This window comes from Cnephaeus nilssonii (assembly GCF_951640355.1).
Source record: "Cnephaeus nilssonii genome assembly, chromosome: 4".
NCBI lineage: Eukaryota > Metazoa > Chordata > Mammalia > Chiroptera > Vespertilionidae > Cnephaeus > Cnephaeus nilssonii.
Genome location: NC_137075.1, coordinates 43,666,310 through 43,683,800, shown reverse-complemented (window position 1 = coordinate 43,683,800; position 17,491 = coordinate 43,666,310). Strand labels below are relative to the sequence as shown.

Here is a 17,491-nt window from a genome sequence, read left to right as displayed (position 1 = left end):
ATTTAAAGTGGGATATTTAAGAGGTATTTGCACAGGCCTGGCCGGCGTGGCTCAAAGGTTGGGCGTCAACCTATGAACCAGGAGGTCACGGTTCGATTCCAGGTCAGGCCACATGCCCAGGTTGCGGGCTCGATCCCCAGTTGGGGGTGTGTAGGAGGCAACTGATCAATGATTCTCTCTCATCATTGATGTTTTTCTCTCTCTCTCTCTGAAATGAATAAAAATATTTTTTTAAAAAGAGGTATTTGCATACCCATGTTCACAGCAGCACTATTCACAATAACCAAGAGGTGGAAGCAACCTTCGTCCATAAATGGATCAAGGGATAAACAAGATGTGGTACACACACACAATGGAATATTATTCAGCCTTAATAAATAAGGAATCCTGTCATGTTACAACATGGATGTACCTTGAGGACACCATGCTAAGTGAAATAAGCCAATCACAAAAAAGTAAAGTGTATGATTCCACTTATCTGAGGTATCCAAAGCGGTCAAATTCATAGGAACAGAAAGTAGAATGGTGGTTACCAGGGCCTAGGGGTAGGAGATGAAAGGGGAGTTGTAGAGTTTCAGTCATGCAAGAGGAGAACATTCTGGTGATGTTTCACAACAATGTGAACATACTCAACATTACTGAACTGTACACTTAAAAATGGCTAGTATGATAAAAATTTTTTACAATAAAAAATTAAATTTAAAACATCTCATCACTGGTGTGGCTCAATTGGTTGGTGGTCATCCTGTGCACCAAAAGATTGCCGGTTCATTTTCTGATTAGGGCACATGCCCAGGTTGTGGGCTTGATCCCTGGTAGGGAGCGTGCAGGAGGCAGCCAATCGATCTCATATCGATGTTTTTCTTTTCTCTCTCTCTAAAAATCAATACAAATATTTTTAAAAGCATATTAATTTATTTTTAAATCCTCACCCAAGGATATTTCTTCCATTGCTTTTTAGAGAGTAAGGAGGGAGAGGGGGAGGGGAGGGGGAGAGAGACAGAAAAACACATCAATTGGTTGCTTCCCACACACACCCCAAGCCAGGGCCCGGGATGGAACCTGCAATCGAGGTACGTGCCCTTGACTGGAATTGAATCCAAGACATTTTGGTGCACAGGCTAACACTCTAACCACTTAGCAACACTGGCCAAGACTAAATCATATTTCTGATAAGGGGTTAATATTTAAAAATATAAGGAAGTCAACTCCATAGCAAAACAAACAAAACACCCAAATAAGCCAATTTAAAAATGGGCAAAGGATTTAAATAGATGTTTCTCCACATAATACACACAAATGACTAGGTTCAGAGAACTTTCAGGGTGGTGAACAAGAAGGCATCCACATACATAGGGGGTGGCATACCCTGAGCAATATGGGGTCAGAAGCACCTGTGCTCAAGACCCTTCCAGGCCTTATCCTATAGATCGCTTCACCTGGCCATCCATTTGTATCCTTTAACATCCTTTGTAATAAATCAGTAATCTAGCAAATAAACTATTTTCCTGAGTTCTGTGAGCCATTCTAATAAATGATTGAACCTGAGGAGAGGGTTGTGAGAATCTCTAATTTATGGTTGGTCAGAAGCACAGGTGATAAGCTGAACTTGAGACTGGAAATGTAGGACTGACCCTCTCTCCAGGTAGATAGTGTCAGTATTGAGTTAAAACTATAGGACACCTAGCTGTCTCAGAGAATTGCTCGGCGTGGGGGTTGAAGTATAGAGTATTCTATGAGTGAATAGTGAGTAAAGGAAAATGAGATTTTCATTTCAGGTATCTAACACAGTCAAACACATAGAAACAGAGAGTAGCCGAGACTGGTTTGGCTCAGTGGATAGAGCGTCGGCCTGCGGACTGAAAGGTCCCAGGTTCGATTCCAGTCAAGGGCATGTACCTTGGTTGCGGGCACATCCCCAGTAGGAGGTGTGCAGGAGGCAGCTGATCGATGTTTCTAGCTCTCTATCCCTCTCCCTTCCTCTCTGTAAAAAGTCAATAAAATATATTTAAAAAAAAAGAAAAAAAAAAGAAACAGAGAGTAGAATATGATATCAGGGGTTGGGAGCAGGGGGAAGTGGGGAATTGCTATTCAATAGGTATAAACTTTCAGTTATGTAAGATGATTACATTCTAGAGATCTGCTGTTCAACATTTGTATTTGTAGTTAACAATACTGTACTGTACATATAAAAGGGTATATCTCATGTGAAGTGTTATTACAAAAAAAGTAAAAAGGAAATTAAAACTTTTGTGAATAAAAGGACACTATCAATAAAAGGTACAGACAACCTATAAAGTGGAAGAAAATATTTGCAAATCACATATCTGATAATGGTCTCATATCCAAAATATATAAAGAACACATAACAACAAAAGGAAAAACAACCCAAATAAAAAATGGGCAGCCCTAGCTGGTTTGGCTGTGGATAGAGCATCAGCCTGTGGACTGAAAGGTCCTGGGCTCTATTCTGGTCAAGGGCACAAGCCGGGATTGCAGGCTTGATCCCCAATAGGGGGCATGCAGGAGGCAGCAGTCAATGATTCTCTCTCATCATTGATGTTTCTCTCTCTCTCTCCCTTTCCCTTCCTCTCTGAAATCAATAAAAATACATATATTTTTAAAAATGGGCAAAAGAGAGCCCTGGCCAATGTGGCTCAGTTGATTAAGCATCATCCCATATACCAAGAGGTCGCTAGTTCGATCCCCGGTCAGGGCACATGTCCAGGTTTTAGGCTCAATCCCTGGAAGGGATGTGCAGGAGGCAGTCAATTGATGTTTCTCCCTCACATTGACCTTTCTTTCTCCCTCTCTCTCTAAAATAAATAAAAACATTTTTTAAAATGGGCAAAAGACCTGAAGAGACATCTCTCCAAATCCTATCTAATAAAAGAGTAATATGCAAAATGACCATACCTCTGCTACACCCACAAGCCATGCCCACCAGCCAATCAGGAGTGAGTATGCAAATTAACCCAACCAAGATGGCTGCGGCCAGAGTGAGCAGGAGGCTTGGGTTTCCCCGGCAATGGAGGAAGCCAAGCTTCCCTGCACACTCTGGCGGGCCCTGGACTCCACTCAAGGCCACAAAGTTTCAATTATAGAAGATAAATAAATCCCAACAAAAATGGCTGTGGCCACAGAGCGAACAGGAGGCTTGGGTTTCCCTGGCGATGAAGGAAGCCAAGTTCCTGGCTGGCCCAGGCCTCCTCTGAAGGCTACAAAGTTTCAATTATAGAAGATAAATAAATCCCATATACCAGGGCCTCCACTTGGGTCACCGGGGGGCATGGCCAGCCTGCAAACCACCACAGGTCCCTTGCCCAGGCCACCCCATGCCCCAGGGGAACCCCCACTCTGATCCAGGACACCCTTCAGGGCAAACAAGCTGGCCCCCACCCGTGCACCAGGCCTCTAGCCTATCTAATAAAAGAGTAATATGCAAATTGACCATAACTCCAACACACAAGATGGCTGCCCCCATGTGGACACAAGATGGCCAGCAGGGGAGGGCAGTTGGGAGGGATCAGGCCAGCAGGGGAGGGCAGCTGGGAGGGACCAGGCCAGCAGAGGAGGGAAGTTGGAGGCGACTGGGCCTGCAGGGAAGAGCAGTTGGGGGGGAACCCAGGCCTAAAGGGGAGAGCAGTTGGGGGGGGACTGGGCCTGCAGGGGAGGGCAGTTAGGGGTGACCAGGCCTGCAGGGGAGGGCAGTTAGGGGCAATCAGACTGGCAGGGGAGCAGTTAGGCATCAATTAGGCTGGCAGGGGAGTGGTTAGGGGATGATCAGGCTGACAGGCAGAAGCGGTTAGAGGCAATCAGGAAGGCAGGCAGGTGAGCAGTTGGGAGCCAGCAGTCCTGGATTGTGAGAGGGATCCCTGATTGGAGAGGGTGCAGGCTGGGCTGAGGGACACCTCCCCAATGCACAAATTTCATGCACCGGGCCTCTAGTAAGATATATAAATGGCCAACAAGCACATGCAAAAATGCTACACAGTATTAATCAATAGAGAAATGCAAATCAAACAATAAGATTAAGACTTCACTAAGCTAACTATAATCAGAACAACAGAAAATGAGTATTGGTGAGGATGTGGAGAAATTAGAAACCTAGTGTGTTGCCGATGGGAACGTAAATTGGCTCAGCCACTGTGGAAAACAGTTTCATGACTCCTCAAAAAGTTAAACATAGAATTACCATATACTCCTTGGTACATACTAAAGGACAAACTAAAAATACAAATTTGAACAAAAATTTGTACACAAGTGTTCATAGCAGCACTATTCACAACAGCCAAAAGGTGGAAATAACCTAAATGTCCATTAACTGATGACATGTAGTGTACTCATACAATGGAGTATTATTCAGCTATATAAAGGATTGAGGTACAGATGCATACTATAAATTGGATGAACCTTGAAAAAATTATGCTAAGCAAAAGACATACACAAAAGATCTTTTATTGTATGATTCCATTTATTGTTTTATAATTTAAAAAATGTTTTTATTAATTTCAGAGAGGAAGGAAAAGGGAGAAAACATCAATGATGAGGGTAATGGTTGCAAACACTGTGAATGTGCTAAATGCCACTAAATAGTATACTTTATTATGGTTAATTGTATGTTATGTGAAAAAAAGGCCCTGGCCTGGTAGCTCAGTTGGTGTCTCAATACACCAAGGTTGCAGGTTCGATCCCATCAGGGCACATACAAGAATCAACCACTGACTACATAAACAAGAGAAACAACAAATTGATGGTTCTCTCTCTCCCCCTTCTTAGCTCTTAAAAAAAGGAAGAAGCCCTAGCTGGTTTGGCTCAGTGGATAGAGCGTTGGCCTGCAGCCTGAAGGGTCCCAGGTTCGATTCTGGTCAAGGGCACATGCCTGGGTTGCAGGCTCAATCCCCAGTAGTGGGCGTGCAGGATGCAGCCAATCAATGAGTCTCTCTCATCATTGATGTTTCTATCTCTCCCTCTCCCTTCCTCTCTGAAATCAATAAAAATATATACAAAGAAAAAAAGCAGTAAGAAAACCAGACACACAAGGTATAAGGTATAAGCAAAAGGTATATATTTACAAACCAAAAAGTTCCCAAACTAGCTGGAGGTAGCAAGTATAAACAGTTCCTTTAAGTGCCCAACTTTACTCCTTATAGAAACATTTGAGTACCAGCTGAATGAGGTCAGTTCGTACTCCATGGCTTCTTCCAACCCAAGAAGTAATCCCGCCATAGGCCACAGCTCTCAGTCCTCTTGCCAGTCATCCTGTGCCCAGGTAGGCATGGGTGAAAAGTACTCAAAACCTGGCCCTTTATAGCGCAGGGCGTGCAGAAACATCACAAGGTCCTGGGGCAAGGGGTCCTGTCGCACCAGTCGGCACTCTGCACAGAGGGGGTCTATTTCTTGATTCACAACATCTGTTTCAGCTGCATTCCCTGGTGCCAGGGCCTTTGTGTCCAGATCCTGAGGGGCTGCCTCAAGTACTCCATCCATCTTTTGAGCAGATGCAGCTAAGTCTTCTAGGTGGTCCTTGCCCAGCTCTGAGGAGGGAGCAGTAGAGTCTGTGAGTCCTGGGGACAGATCACCTTCACAGAGATCTAGCACGTCCAGGCTCTGTTTGGCTTGGTGTTCTGCAACGAGGTCCCGCAGCAGTTCCTCATCTGTCTTTGGAATGTGGCCACCCCGGCCCAGGGAGGGGCCCCAGGCCACTGAGTTGTAGATGGGGTCATTCAGGATGGGGTGGCCCAGGAACTGGAGGTGGACTCGGATCTGGTGAGTGCGACCTGTGAGCGGCCGACACCGCACCACACTGGAGTGGCCGTTGTAGCTCAGTCTCTGGAACACTGTCTCACAGGGTTTGCCCCGAGGATTTACACGGCACACCCCTACCTTGTAAGATACTACCAAGATGGGTTCCTTGCAGGTCACTTCCTCGGAGGGGAACTCCCCCTTCACGCGGCACACATACTCCTTTTCCAGCTACACAGGAGGGAAGAGGGAGAAAATCAGCACAAAACCTAAACTCATGAAGCCCAGACCCACTGCAAGTGGTGAGGAATGCAAACAGTGCCAGGCAGAAGAGGATGCAAACCCCACCTCCACCATTTGCCAGTTTCATGATTTTGAGTACATTACTTAGCCTCTTTAAATACCCTTAACTTGTCTAGAAAAAGTGAGATTAGAAAAGCATTAACCTCAAAGGGCTGTTGTAAGGATTCAGTAAGTTAGCCAGTGATGGCGAACCTATGACACGCGTAGCCATTTCTGATGACATGCGGCCGCCTTAGCGGCCGCATGCCAAACATGAAACATTTGTGAAATAATGTTTTTTCCTCAAAGTGACACACTACCCGAGTTATGCTTAGTTTTTTGGCGAAGTTTGACACACCAAGCTCAAAAGGTTGCCTATCACTGAGTTAGGCTCTAATGTACTTGGTACTTAGTCTGATATACAGTCAGCACTCAATAAATGTATCATAATCAGATCCAGAATTACAAGTCTCAAGACCACAATCAGTACCACTTAATTATTCTACCCAAGCCTCTTCTAATTTCATTCACAATCTTTCCACCAACGAGGCTCTCCCCAAAACCTTAAAAAACTCGCTCAGCCTGTTGGCACTTTAAAACTTCCAAAGAGCTAACTACCAAGACAGTGTATGCCATCTCTAAAAATCTCTTGAAACATCCCACATAATAAAAAGGTAATATGCAAATTACATCACTCCGCTACGCCCACGATTGGGCCGGCGGGAGGCGTGGGGGGCGGGACTCAGGGTGGCCGATTGGGTTGGCGGGAGGAGCGGGTGGTAGTTGACCACCGAGGGCATCTGCAGCAGCCGGATGCAGAGCTTGGGGTTCGCGTTCTCCAGGTTGGCCTCCGTGGGGTCCGCGTCGCACCCATAGTGGCCGTGTGGGGACGCTGGCATCGTAGCCCCAGCAAGAGGCCAGCTTCCCAAGCCAGGCTGCGGGGGGAGGGAGGGCCTCTGGGCTGGGAGCACTCCCCCCACCCCAGCGGACAGGGCTCGGCAGCGAGCAGCAGAGAGCTACCAGCGGTGGTGGGTGTGGTGGCCTGGCTTCCAAGAGGCTGGCTTCAGCTGCTGTGGCCTGCGCTGAGGTGGCTGGTGGTGGGGGCAACTGCGGGGGCACATCTGAGGCTGGGGCACTGGGAGACGTGGGACTGCAGCTCAGAAGGCGAGGCTCCGGAGGACCTGGTCACCGACCCCCGGCATTGGAGCCGCCTCCTACAAGGTGTATCCTAGCCTAGGTGTGTGGGAAGCAGGTTCAGGAACCTCTCCCTTTGCGGCGCCAGAGCCCAGGCCTGCCAGCGCCCCAGAGGAGACCCCCGCCAGGATTGGGGGTGTGATCAGTCTCCAAACCAAGGTGGCCATTAGCCCAGGCCTGCCAGCGCTCCAGAGGAGACCCCCACCAGGATTGGGGGCGTGACCAGTCTCCAAACCACAGGCGGCCATTAGCCCAGGCCTGCCAGCACCCCAGAGGAGACCCCCACCAGGATCGGGGGCGTGACCGGCCTCCAAACCGCCTGCAGCCCTAGCCCAGGCCTGCCAGCACCCCAGAGGAGACCCCTGCCAGGATTGGGGTCATGGCCGGCCTTCAAACTGTGGCAGCCCCTAGCCCAAGGAGGCCTCCTGGCCGAGGACGCCCGAGTCTGTTCTTGACCTAGGGCCGGGCTCTCCCCACAAGGGACTCAGAAACCGCCAGAGCCTAACTGCCAGTCTCGGGGAGGTGGGAGTGCATCCACTGTTCACCAAAAAGTAGGGCCATCAAACCATTCAGTCTCAGTGCAGGCACAGGTCCGTGGCTGACGGGGTGGAGGCCAGACCAAAACAAAACAGCAAAAACACCCTGCCCACCTGGGTGGGTGCAGCTGCAGTCCACGTGGCCTGGGCAGCGTAGAAAGCGCTACCTTCTCCCAGGTCCTGTGCTGGCACTGCTGCCTCGCTCACCCTCAAGCCCCCCTGAGTCCTGACGGGGAAGTGTGTAGGGCATCCTGCAGGAGTTGTGCCGTTCTGGGTTCTTTTGCCCAAAGACACCCTTTGGGATGAATTCAGAGCCACATCTCACTTCCCATGAGACTGGAAGAACCATGTAAAAGGATTTTTGACAAAAGCTTTCCACATCTCTGTTTATTCTTTTGAATCCTTAAACCGACCTTAAAAAAAGCATTCGGGCCACCTAAGAGAGAATGCACTTTCTGGCCAGAGCACGCAGGATTCTTTTGCCCAGCAGGTTAAAGGAAGCAGAGCTGGCACAGTAGAAATGGCCCTGGTGCCCTATGAGGAGACCATGGGAATGGGGTTACAGAAATTCCATAAGCCTCTTGCCACCTTCTCCTTTGCAAACCACACCATCCAGATCCACCAGGACTGGAGGCAACTGGGAGTTGCAGCCATAGTTTGGGACATAATAAGCAAATCCTGGGGGGGGGGTGGGGGGCTCTGAAAACATCTGCAATTGATTATAAGGCTGGTCTTTATTTAAAAAGAAATAAAAGAACAGCTTTATTGAGATATAATTCATATACTGTACATGTCACCTAAAGTGTACAATGAACTGGTTTTTAAAAGTAAATTCAGAGTGGTACCACCATCACCATGCTCAATTTTTAAATATTTTCACGACCCCATCCCCTCCAAAAAAACTTCTACCCACTAGAACCACTTTCCTGATCATCTTCCCCAAAATAGATTGTATTTTAAGGGTGGGTAAAGGAAAGCTGAGGGAAGTTAAAACACTGCACAAAGGATATTGTAAAATGACAAAGCCCAAAGTGAAGATCATGTGTTTTCTTTAAAAAATATATATTTTTTAAATTTCAGAAAGGGAGAGGGAGAGAGAGAAACATCAATGATAAGAATCACTGATCAGCCCTGACCGGTGTGGCTCAGTGGATAGAGCGTCGGCCTGCGGACTCAAGGGTCCCGGGTTCGATTCCGGTCAAGGGCGTGTGCCTTGGTTGCGGGCGCATCCCCGGTGGGGGGTGTGCAGGAGGCAGCTGATCGATGTTTCTCTCTCATCGATGTTTCTGACTCTCTATCCCTCTCTCTTCCTCTCTGTAAAAAATCAATAAAATATATTTAAAAAAAAAAAAAAGAATCACTGATCAGCTGCCGCCCACAAGCCCCCTACTGGGGATTGAGCCCGGAACCCAGGCATGTGTGCCCCTGACCAGAATCAAACCTGGACTCTTCAGTCCACAGGCCGATGCTCGCTCCATTAAGCCAAACTGACCAGGGCCATGTGTTTTCTTCAAGTTCTGCGGGGTTGTAATGGTCCTCAAATCTATACTAATAAAAGGGTAATATGCTAATTAGAGTGGTTGTCTTCCGGACATCCTTCCAGACAAAGCCGCAGTGCCTACAAGGGCCGAGGCTCAGGCAGCCATTACCAGCTGCGAAGTGCTGAGGCTCAGGCCAGCAGTGGCAGCAGCATTGGGGTAATGGGAGGCCAGACTGGGGGCCAAGGCACAGGCAGTTTGGGGTGATCAGGCCGATAGGGGAGGGCAAGGTAGGGGCAATCAGGCTGGCAGGGGATCAAGGTAGGGGTGAGCAGGCAGGCAGGCAGGCAGTAGGGTTAGGGACAATCAGGCAGGCAGGCAGGTGAGTGGTTAGGAGCCAGCGGTTCCGGATTGTGAGAGGGATGTCCGACTGCTGGAAGTTGGACATCCCCTGAGGGGTCCTAGATTGAAGAGGGTGCAGATTGGGCTGAGGGGCACCCCCCCTCCCCCAGTGCACAAATTTCGTGCACTGGGCCTCTAATAAGAGACAATAACCTGTTTTTGGTACTTTAGGTGTTGACCTCCCTAAAGGTAGGAAGCCTGGCCAGAAAAATACAAAGGCCCACTTCAGATAGAAGTCAGTGCTGCCCTTCTGACACAGCATTTGTGAGCCCAGAAAGTGACGGGCGTGAAACAAAAGCCAGGCTCACCTGCCGGTCCCGAACTTGCTCATGTATCTTCTCCGAAACAGCTGCTGTCTTGGCAAACATGAGGACCCCCGAGGTAAGGCGGTCGAGCCGATGCAGTGGGTGCAGCTCCTTAAGTTGGTGCTCCTTGCCCAGGATGAAGATGACCGTGTTGTGTCGGAAGCGGCCACAGGGGTGGACAGGAATGGAAGAAGGCTTGTCTACAACCACCATGTCTTCATTCTCAACCAGCAGGCGGATAGGCTCTGCCGTGACTGGTGGCTCATGCCTGTGCACTGTGTTCCGCAAGAAGTCATTGTCCTGCCGATGACATAGGCAATTGTTCAGCCCAGGGACCAGCAACCTATCATCACTCAACTTCACACACAGCTTCCTCTCTTATTTACTGACACGAAAGAATGGTTAAAATATATCCTTACACAAAAAGCGGTATGCACAGTGTATACTCATTTTGTAACAATGCAGACAGCAGGCACTGAAAAAGAACTAGAAGGATAAGACACAAAAAGGTTAATGGTTATATCTCCAGGTGATGAGATTATGGATGGTTTTTTATTTTGCTTATTTGTATTTTCTCGACAGTAACATTGTATCTAAAGGTAATTTCACTTAACTTCTCTAAGCCTTAGTTTCCTTATCTATAAAATGTGACAGCTAGACCAGACGCTTGCTTTTCAAAATTGGGATGGGAGAGTGGATTCAAGCCACTCATTCCCCAAATGTTGAGATCGCCTTGTCTCCCCTCACAACCTGGTGAGCCAGGGGTGTCTGGTACCTCTTAGCTGTGAAGGAATTTTAAAGAAGGGTCAAAGCACTGGGCTAGACAGCTCTAGTCTTTATCCCTGAGAGTTCACAATTCTATCAACTTAGTTTCTATAATACATAATTTAAGTAGTTATAACAGCACAGGCTTTGGAGGTGACACTGTTGCCTTACCTCTGTGAGGTTTACCTTTATTTAGTTCCCTCACAGGTAAAATGAGGTGGCAATACCTACCCCAAAAGGCGATCGATAAAATTAAATGTTCAAGTACTCAAAAATGCCTAACTCTGTACCCAGCAAGGAGACATAAATGATAGGCTCTACTGTTCTATTTGTAAAGGGATCCACAATGCAAAATAGAAAGTGATCAATGTCCGTGCCAGTGGCACAGACTGCATAAAAGGAGCCACAAGAATTCCAACTTCTATGCTCTGGAAACAAGAAAACTGTTTTTGAAGCACTGAGGCTACTTGCGGAGATGCGGTGGGAGGAGAGGGCTTAAAGACTGAAGTGAAAGCGAGAAAGCCTCGGAATTACCCCGATTTTACTCCAGTACCTAGGCCCAGTAACTCAGGGGGGGAAATCCCTGCCCCTTTCCTGGTCCCCTTCCGACCGGCCCCATCAGTACTCCACCTTGAGCACAATGCTGAGGTCTTGGACCGGCTCCTCGTTGAGGTGCAGGCGCCCCGCTCGGACTGCGGCCTCGTAGTAGGCCAAGGGCTGGGCTCGGAACTCAGTACTGAAGACGTGCAGCAAGCTGTGGCCCACCCAGCGGCCTTTGCAGTAGGTTCGGAAGTCAAAGTAATAGGGCCGCACTTTGCGCAGGCCGCCCTCGAAGTAGTAGCTGGTCTCTGCAAAGTGCTCATCGCCGAAGCTCACCCCTGCCCGCCGCTTCTTCGGGGGCGGCACTACGCGCTCCCCGGTTGCGCCCCGCCGCTTCTTGCGCTTGCCCGGGCCCGGCGCTGCAGCCGGGGCCTGCTCCTCGCTCCCGGTGACCTGCTTCCCTACCCCCGGGGCCGACTCCACTCCCGCGGCGGCCGGCTCCGGGCGCCCTGGGGGTCGCTCGTCCCTCGCGTCGCCGTCCGCGTCTCCGTTTTGCTCAGCCGGAGCCCTCAGCTCGCTCGCCGCCTCCGCCCCGGCGGAGAGCATTTCCGCCATCCGGCCTCCTCGACCACCCCAAGTCCTGGCAAGGCTGAGGCCCGGGAGGCTCAAACACCCCTTCACGAGAACCTGGAGCCACCTGCAGCCGCCCAGCCTCATAGCCACGCGGGCGCCCCGGCTGGGTCGCGATCTGAAGACGTCACTCAGCTCCAGCCAATCACGAGGCCCAGTGCGAGGTGGGGACCGCGAAGGGAGGAAGTGAGTTGAATGACTTGAGTGGGGAGTTGAGAGGCTCTGAGGAAGACTCACCAAAAGCATTGAATTCATGTAGATATACTCCAAGTTCCTTGGGTATGGAAAAGCTCCTGAAACAGACTTTAAAACAAAACAGAGTGCTAAATTCCGAATATGCTAGGGATATTTAAGCATAGCGTTGTATACTTTTAAAAAATGCAGCTTCCCTTGCATCTTGCACATTGGTGTATCCTCTGGGCTCTATCCGTCAGGCAAAGCCTTTGGTACCCGAGGCACACAGCAGAGGAAGCCAGCATCGTGTCTGACAAGATAGTATTGGAGGCATTTGATTTGGGGGGCTAGCAGTGGGGGAGGTTCTTGTGCCCAGTTTCCCAGTCAGCAATGCCAGCTGCAGTGGCAGTGTGGTGTTCCTTGAACAGTTCCTCAGTGAGCTTAGGACACTGCTCCTGGCTCCATAGACCCCAAGCCTTACTGTCTGGCCCATCTCAAGATTTCCTGAACAACTTACTATCTTTTAATCCTGTGCTGTACAATAGAGCAGTCATTAGCTACCTGTGGCTATTTAAATTAATTAAAATGACATAAAACTTAAAATTTAGTTATTCGGTTGCACACGTTGCATTTCAAGAGCTCAATAGACATATAAAGCCAGTGGCCACCATATTGGACAACTCAGATATAGACACTTCTATTGGACAGAGCAACTTTAATCAATTCCTTTTACTGTTTAAACTGGCTAGAATGAGTTCTGTGGTTTGAACTAAGAACTCCAACTACCTTACTGTGATAAGGATTTAAGTAATTTAAGAGTAATGGGAAATCATCAAAGAGTTTTTTGGGAAGGGGTTCATGACATGATTTGGTCTCCATTCCAAAAGAATCACCCTGGTCACAACTTAAAGAAGGGAGAAAAGAGGGAATCACACGTTCTAGCTCCAGTTCAATGTGGTTCTTGACCATGGGGGCTCTAATCCAAACATTCATATACCACCAAATTTTGAACATTTGCCAGGCATCACTTGGCTTCGGAGGTACAGAGGTAAGAAAGACATGGCTCCTGATTGTAAGGACAGAAAAAGTCCTCGCCTTTTCTTTGCTGTGGCCTTTCCACAATTCATGAGGAGTACCTAGTAATTAAACCCCAAGATTATTGGCTCTTCTGATTCAAACAGTTCCTCTATTCAAACTGTGGGACAAAATAAGACTATACCCTCTAAGTTGCATTCTTGCACCCCCTCCTCCCTGCTGTTTTAACTCTGGAATAATTCACACTAAGGAGGCTCTAGTTAGTTGAAACCTGTCTGCCCGCCCCCCCCCTCCCTTTCAGAAAAGCCTCTCTTTTGAACTCTTCATAACTTTTGTTCTAAGCATGTTTTACAGGCTGGGGAAAATACTGATAAGACACCTCCTTAGGATATCTGCCGGACTGTCTCCTGGAAAACAAACAAACTGTAACTTTTTAAGACAACCACCCTGGTATCTGCTTAACTTCAACACAATCCCACTTCCTTCCTTGTCACTTAGCAATAGCAACTGCTTAAAAGTGCAAGCCACTTTTTCTTCCCCACCCTGTAAAATAAATTTCCTCCCTGCATCTATCTCTTCTCAGTTGTGAATTCTTTCATGGTCCCCGTCACCAGCCAAACCCTAACACTGATTTCAATGAAGGCATAGGCAAGTAGAGAATACAAATAAAAAACATATTTGTGCCGAAACCGGTTTGGCTCAGTGGATGGAGCGTCGGCCTGCGGACTGAGGGGTCCCGGCTTCGATTCCAGTCAAGGGCACGTGCCTTGGTTGCGGGCACATCCCCAGTGTGCCCATCAGGAGGCAGCTGATTGATGTTTCTCTCTCATCGATGTTTCTAACTCTCTGTCTCTCTCCCTTCCTCTCTGTAAGAAATCAATAAAAAATATATTAAAAAAAAACATATTTGTGCTAACTGCACTGTTGTTAAGTTAGAGTCCAATATGTCTTGTGTTCTTTAAAAATAATATTTGAATTTTTAAATTACAATTGACATACAAAATTATATTAGTTTTAGGTGTAGGACATAATGATTAGACACATAACTTACAAAGTGATTGCCCTGGTAAGTCTAGTACCCATCTGATACCATACATAGTTATTACAATACTAGAGGCCCGGTGCACGAAATTCATGCATGGGTAGGGTCCCTAAGCCTGGGCTGCGATCAGGGCCGATCTGCGGGGTGAATGGCGGGGTGATTGGGGGCTCCTGCTGGCACCCACCTTGGCTGGCCTGGGGCCTGCGGGCTGGGGGCAGCTCCTGCATTGAGTGTCTGCCCCCTGATCGTCAGTGGGCATCATAGCGACCAGTCATTCCACTGGTTCTGCCGTTCGGTCGATTTGCATATTAGGCTTTATTATATAGGATTATTATTGACTATATCCCCCCATACTGTACTGTACATCCCTGTGACTATTTTTATAACTGGCAATTTGTACATCTTAAAAAAATCTTTTTCATCCTCACCCAAGGATATTTTTTCCATTGATTTTTAGGGAGAGATGGAAGGGAGGGAGGAGGGGGAGAGAGAGAAACATCCACATGAGTGATACACATCAACTGGCTGCCTCCCATACATGCCCCTACTAGGGCTGGGGAACCTGCAACTGAGGTATATGCTCTTGACCGGGAATCGAACAAGTGCCCTGACTGGGAATTGAACCTTGAACCGGCAATCTTTCCGTGCACTGGACGATGCCCAACCAACTGAGCCACACTGGCCAGGACAATTTGCACAACTTAATCCTTTCCCTTTTTTCACCCTTTCCCCAAAATTCCCTTATATCTGACAATCATCAAAATGTTCTTTGTCTCTATGAGTTTGTTTCTGTTTTGTTTGCTTGTTTATTTTGTTTTTTAGGTTCCACAGGTAAGTTAAATAAATGACATTTGTCCTTCTCTAACTTATTTCATTTAGGATACTACCCTCTAGGTCCATCCATGTTTTTGCATATGGCAAAATTTCATTCTTTTTTATGGCTGAGTAATATTCCATTGTATTTATATACTACATCTTTGTAATCCACTCACCTACTGGTAAACACTTAGGTTGCTTCCATATCTTGGCTATTGTAAATAGCCAAGTTTGTTTGGTGAGCAGGAAATCAGAGAAAAGGGCATAAGTGAGTCAAGAGACCATGGAGTAGTTTTGTTTTTCTTTATCTTTATTGTTAAAAGTATTATAGATGTCCCCTGTTTTCCCCCATTGACCCCTTCCTCCCCATTCCCGCCCCCTCCCCAGGCCTTCACCCCACTATTGTCTGCGTCCATGAGTTATGCATATAAGCATGTAAGTTCTTCAGTTAATGTCTTCCTCCCCCTACCACTTTCCCTCTGAGACTTGTCAGTCTGGTGCATGCTTCCATATCTCTGGATCTACGTGTATTTTGTTTGTCAGTTTGTTTTGTTCATTCAATTCCAAATATAAGCGAGATCATGTGATATTTGTCTTTATCTGACTGGCTTATTTCATTCAGCATAATACTCTCCAGGTCCATCTGAAATCCCTCTTTTTTACAGCTGTATAGTATCCCATTGGGTAAATGTACCACAGCTTTTTTATCCACTCATCTATTGATGGGCACTTTGGCTGTTTTCAGATCTTAGCTGTTGTAAATAATGCTGCTATGAAATAGGGGTGCATATTTTCTTTCTTATTGGTATTTCAGGCTTCTTAGAATATATTCCTAGAAGTGGGATCACTGGGTGAAATGGTACTTCCATTTTTATTTTTTGGGGGGGAAACTCCACACTGTTTTCCATTCCCACCAGCAGAACGTTGGAAAAAATGTAGTAGGGTTCCTTTTTCTCCACATCCTTGCTAGCACTTGTTTGTTGATTTATTGATGGTAGCCAGTCTAGCAGGTCATTTTAATCATACTCAATGGGCAAAAACTAAAACCATTTCTCCTAAGAACAGGAACAAGATAGAGTTTCACCACTTTTATTCAACACTAGAAGCCCAGTGCATGAAATTTGTGCACGGGGGGGGGGGGGGGGGGGAGGTGTCCCTCAGCCCAGCCTGCATCCTCTCCAATCTGGGACCCCTTGGGGGATGTCCGACTGCCGGGTGGGATTGAGCCTAAACCAGCAGTTGGACATCCCTCTCACAATCTGTGACTGCTGGCTCCTAACCACTCATCTGCCTGATTGCCCCTAACCACTCTGCCTGCCAGCCTGATAGCCCCCTAACCACTCCCCCACCAGTCTGATTGATGCCTAACTGCTCCCCTGCTGGCATGATCATCCCCAACTGCCCTCCCCTGTGGGGCTGAGGGGACTGGGGGACTCCGGCTGGATGAGGCTGGATGCTGCAGGGACTGGGTAACATGGGACTGAGGGGACTGGGGGACTGAGGCTGGATGAGGTGGGGCTGAGGGGACTGGGCGCCACCATCTTGTGGCTGTGGGCACTGCCATCTTGTGAGGGTGTGATAGTCAATTAGCATATTCCCTCTTTATTAGATAGGATAGTATTGGAAGTCTTAGCTACAGCAATCAGACAAGAAGAAAAAATGAAAGACATCCAAATTGTAAAGGAGGATGTAAAAGAGTCATTATTTTCAGATGACATGATACTGTACACAGAAAATCCTAAAGATTCCACCAAAAAACTAGGTTTAGTAAATGAATTCAACAGTGTAGCAGGATACAAAATTAACACCCAGATATTAATGATATTTTTATTCACCAATAATGAACTCTCAGAAAGAAAGAAAAAAAAATACCATTTACCATTGTAGCAAAAAAAAAGTAAGATACATAGGAATAAACTTAACCAAGGAGGTAAAAGACCTGTATTTGGGAAAACTACAGAACGTTGAAAAAAGAGATAGAAGAAGATATAAACAAGTGGAAGAATAGGCCATGTTCATGTATTGGTAGAATTAACATAATTAAAATGTCCATCCTGGCCATGGAGTAGTTTGATGAAGCATCCATAAGTCTATGAGACTGCCCCATTCTGTGGATCAGATGCAGCCAGACTCAAATTACATAGGATGGTAGTTGGAGGACTCATGATCCTTCAGTGGGAGATTCCACTCCCCCCATTCATTCCCTATAAATAAGCACTGTCAAAACCTTGCCTGCTGTAAGTTCCTTTTTTTGTAACCTCCTTGCTTTCCGCTTCCTTCTGTTTGCACATTCTAAGAATGGTTATAAATGTGAGCAACGGAGTACCTTGTAGTTTCCTTTCACATATTGGTAGTTATTAACACCACAGCCACATTAATTTACTTTGGACACATCTAGACGCTATATCATAAGCCAAGTTACTTCTACTGATGGTTGGCTAATGTCTTTCCGCACGTCCTTTTAGGAGTAACCAGCTCTGGAAATTGGGGCTGTAGGGGCGAGGAAGAGTTGCATCTCAGCCTACTGATAATCCCTAAAAGATACCA

General features: G+C 47.3%; 1 protein-coding gene across 1 annotated transcript; it reads right to left on the bottom strand.

Annotated features, from left to right (window-relative positions):
* Positions 1-3,942: 3,942 nt before the first annotated feature.
* RPUSD2 (RNA pseudouridine synthase domain containing 2) lies at positions 3,943-11,977 on the bottom strand. The gene is made up of 3 exons (XM_079769381.1): positions 11,338-11,977; positions 9,946-10,242; positions 3,943-5,976 (listed from the first exon to the last, which is right to left on the bottom strand). Exons 1-3 carry the CDS (start codon positions 11,962-11,964, stop codon positions 5,242-5,244), a joined length of 1,659 nt encoding a protein of 552 aa, XP_079625507.1. The 5' UTR covers positions 11,965-11,977; the 3' UTR covers positions 3,943-5,241.
* Positions 11,978-17,491: the final 5,514 nt, after the last annotated feature.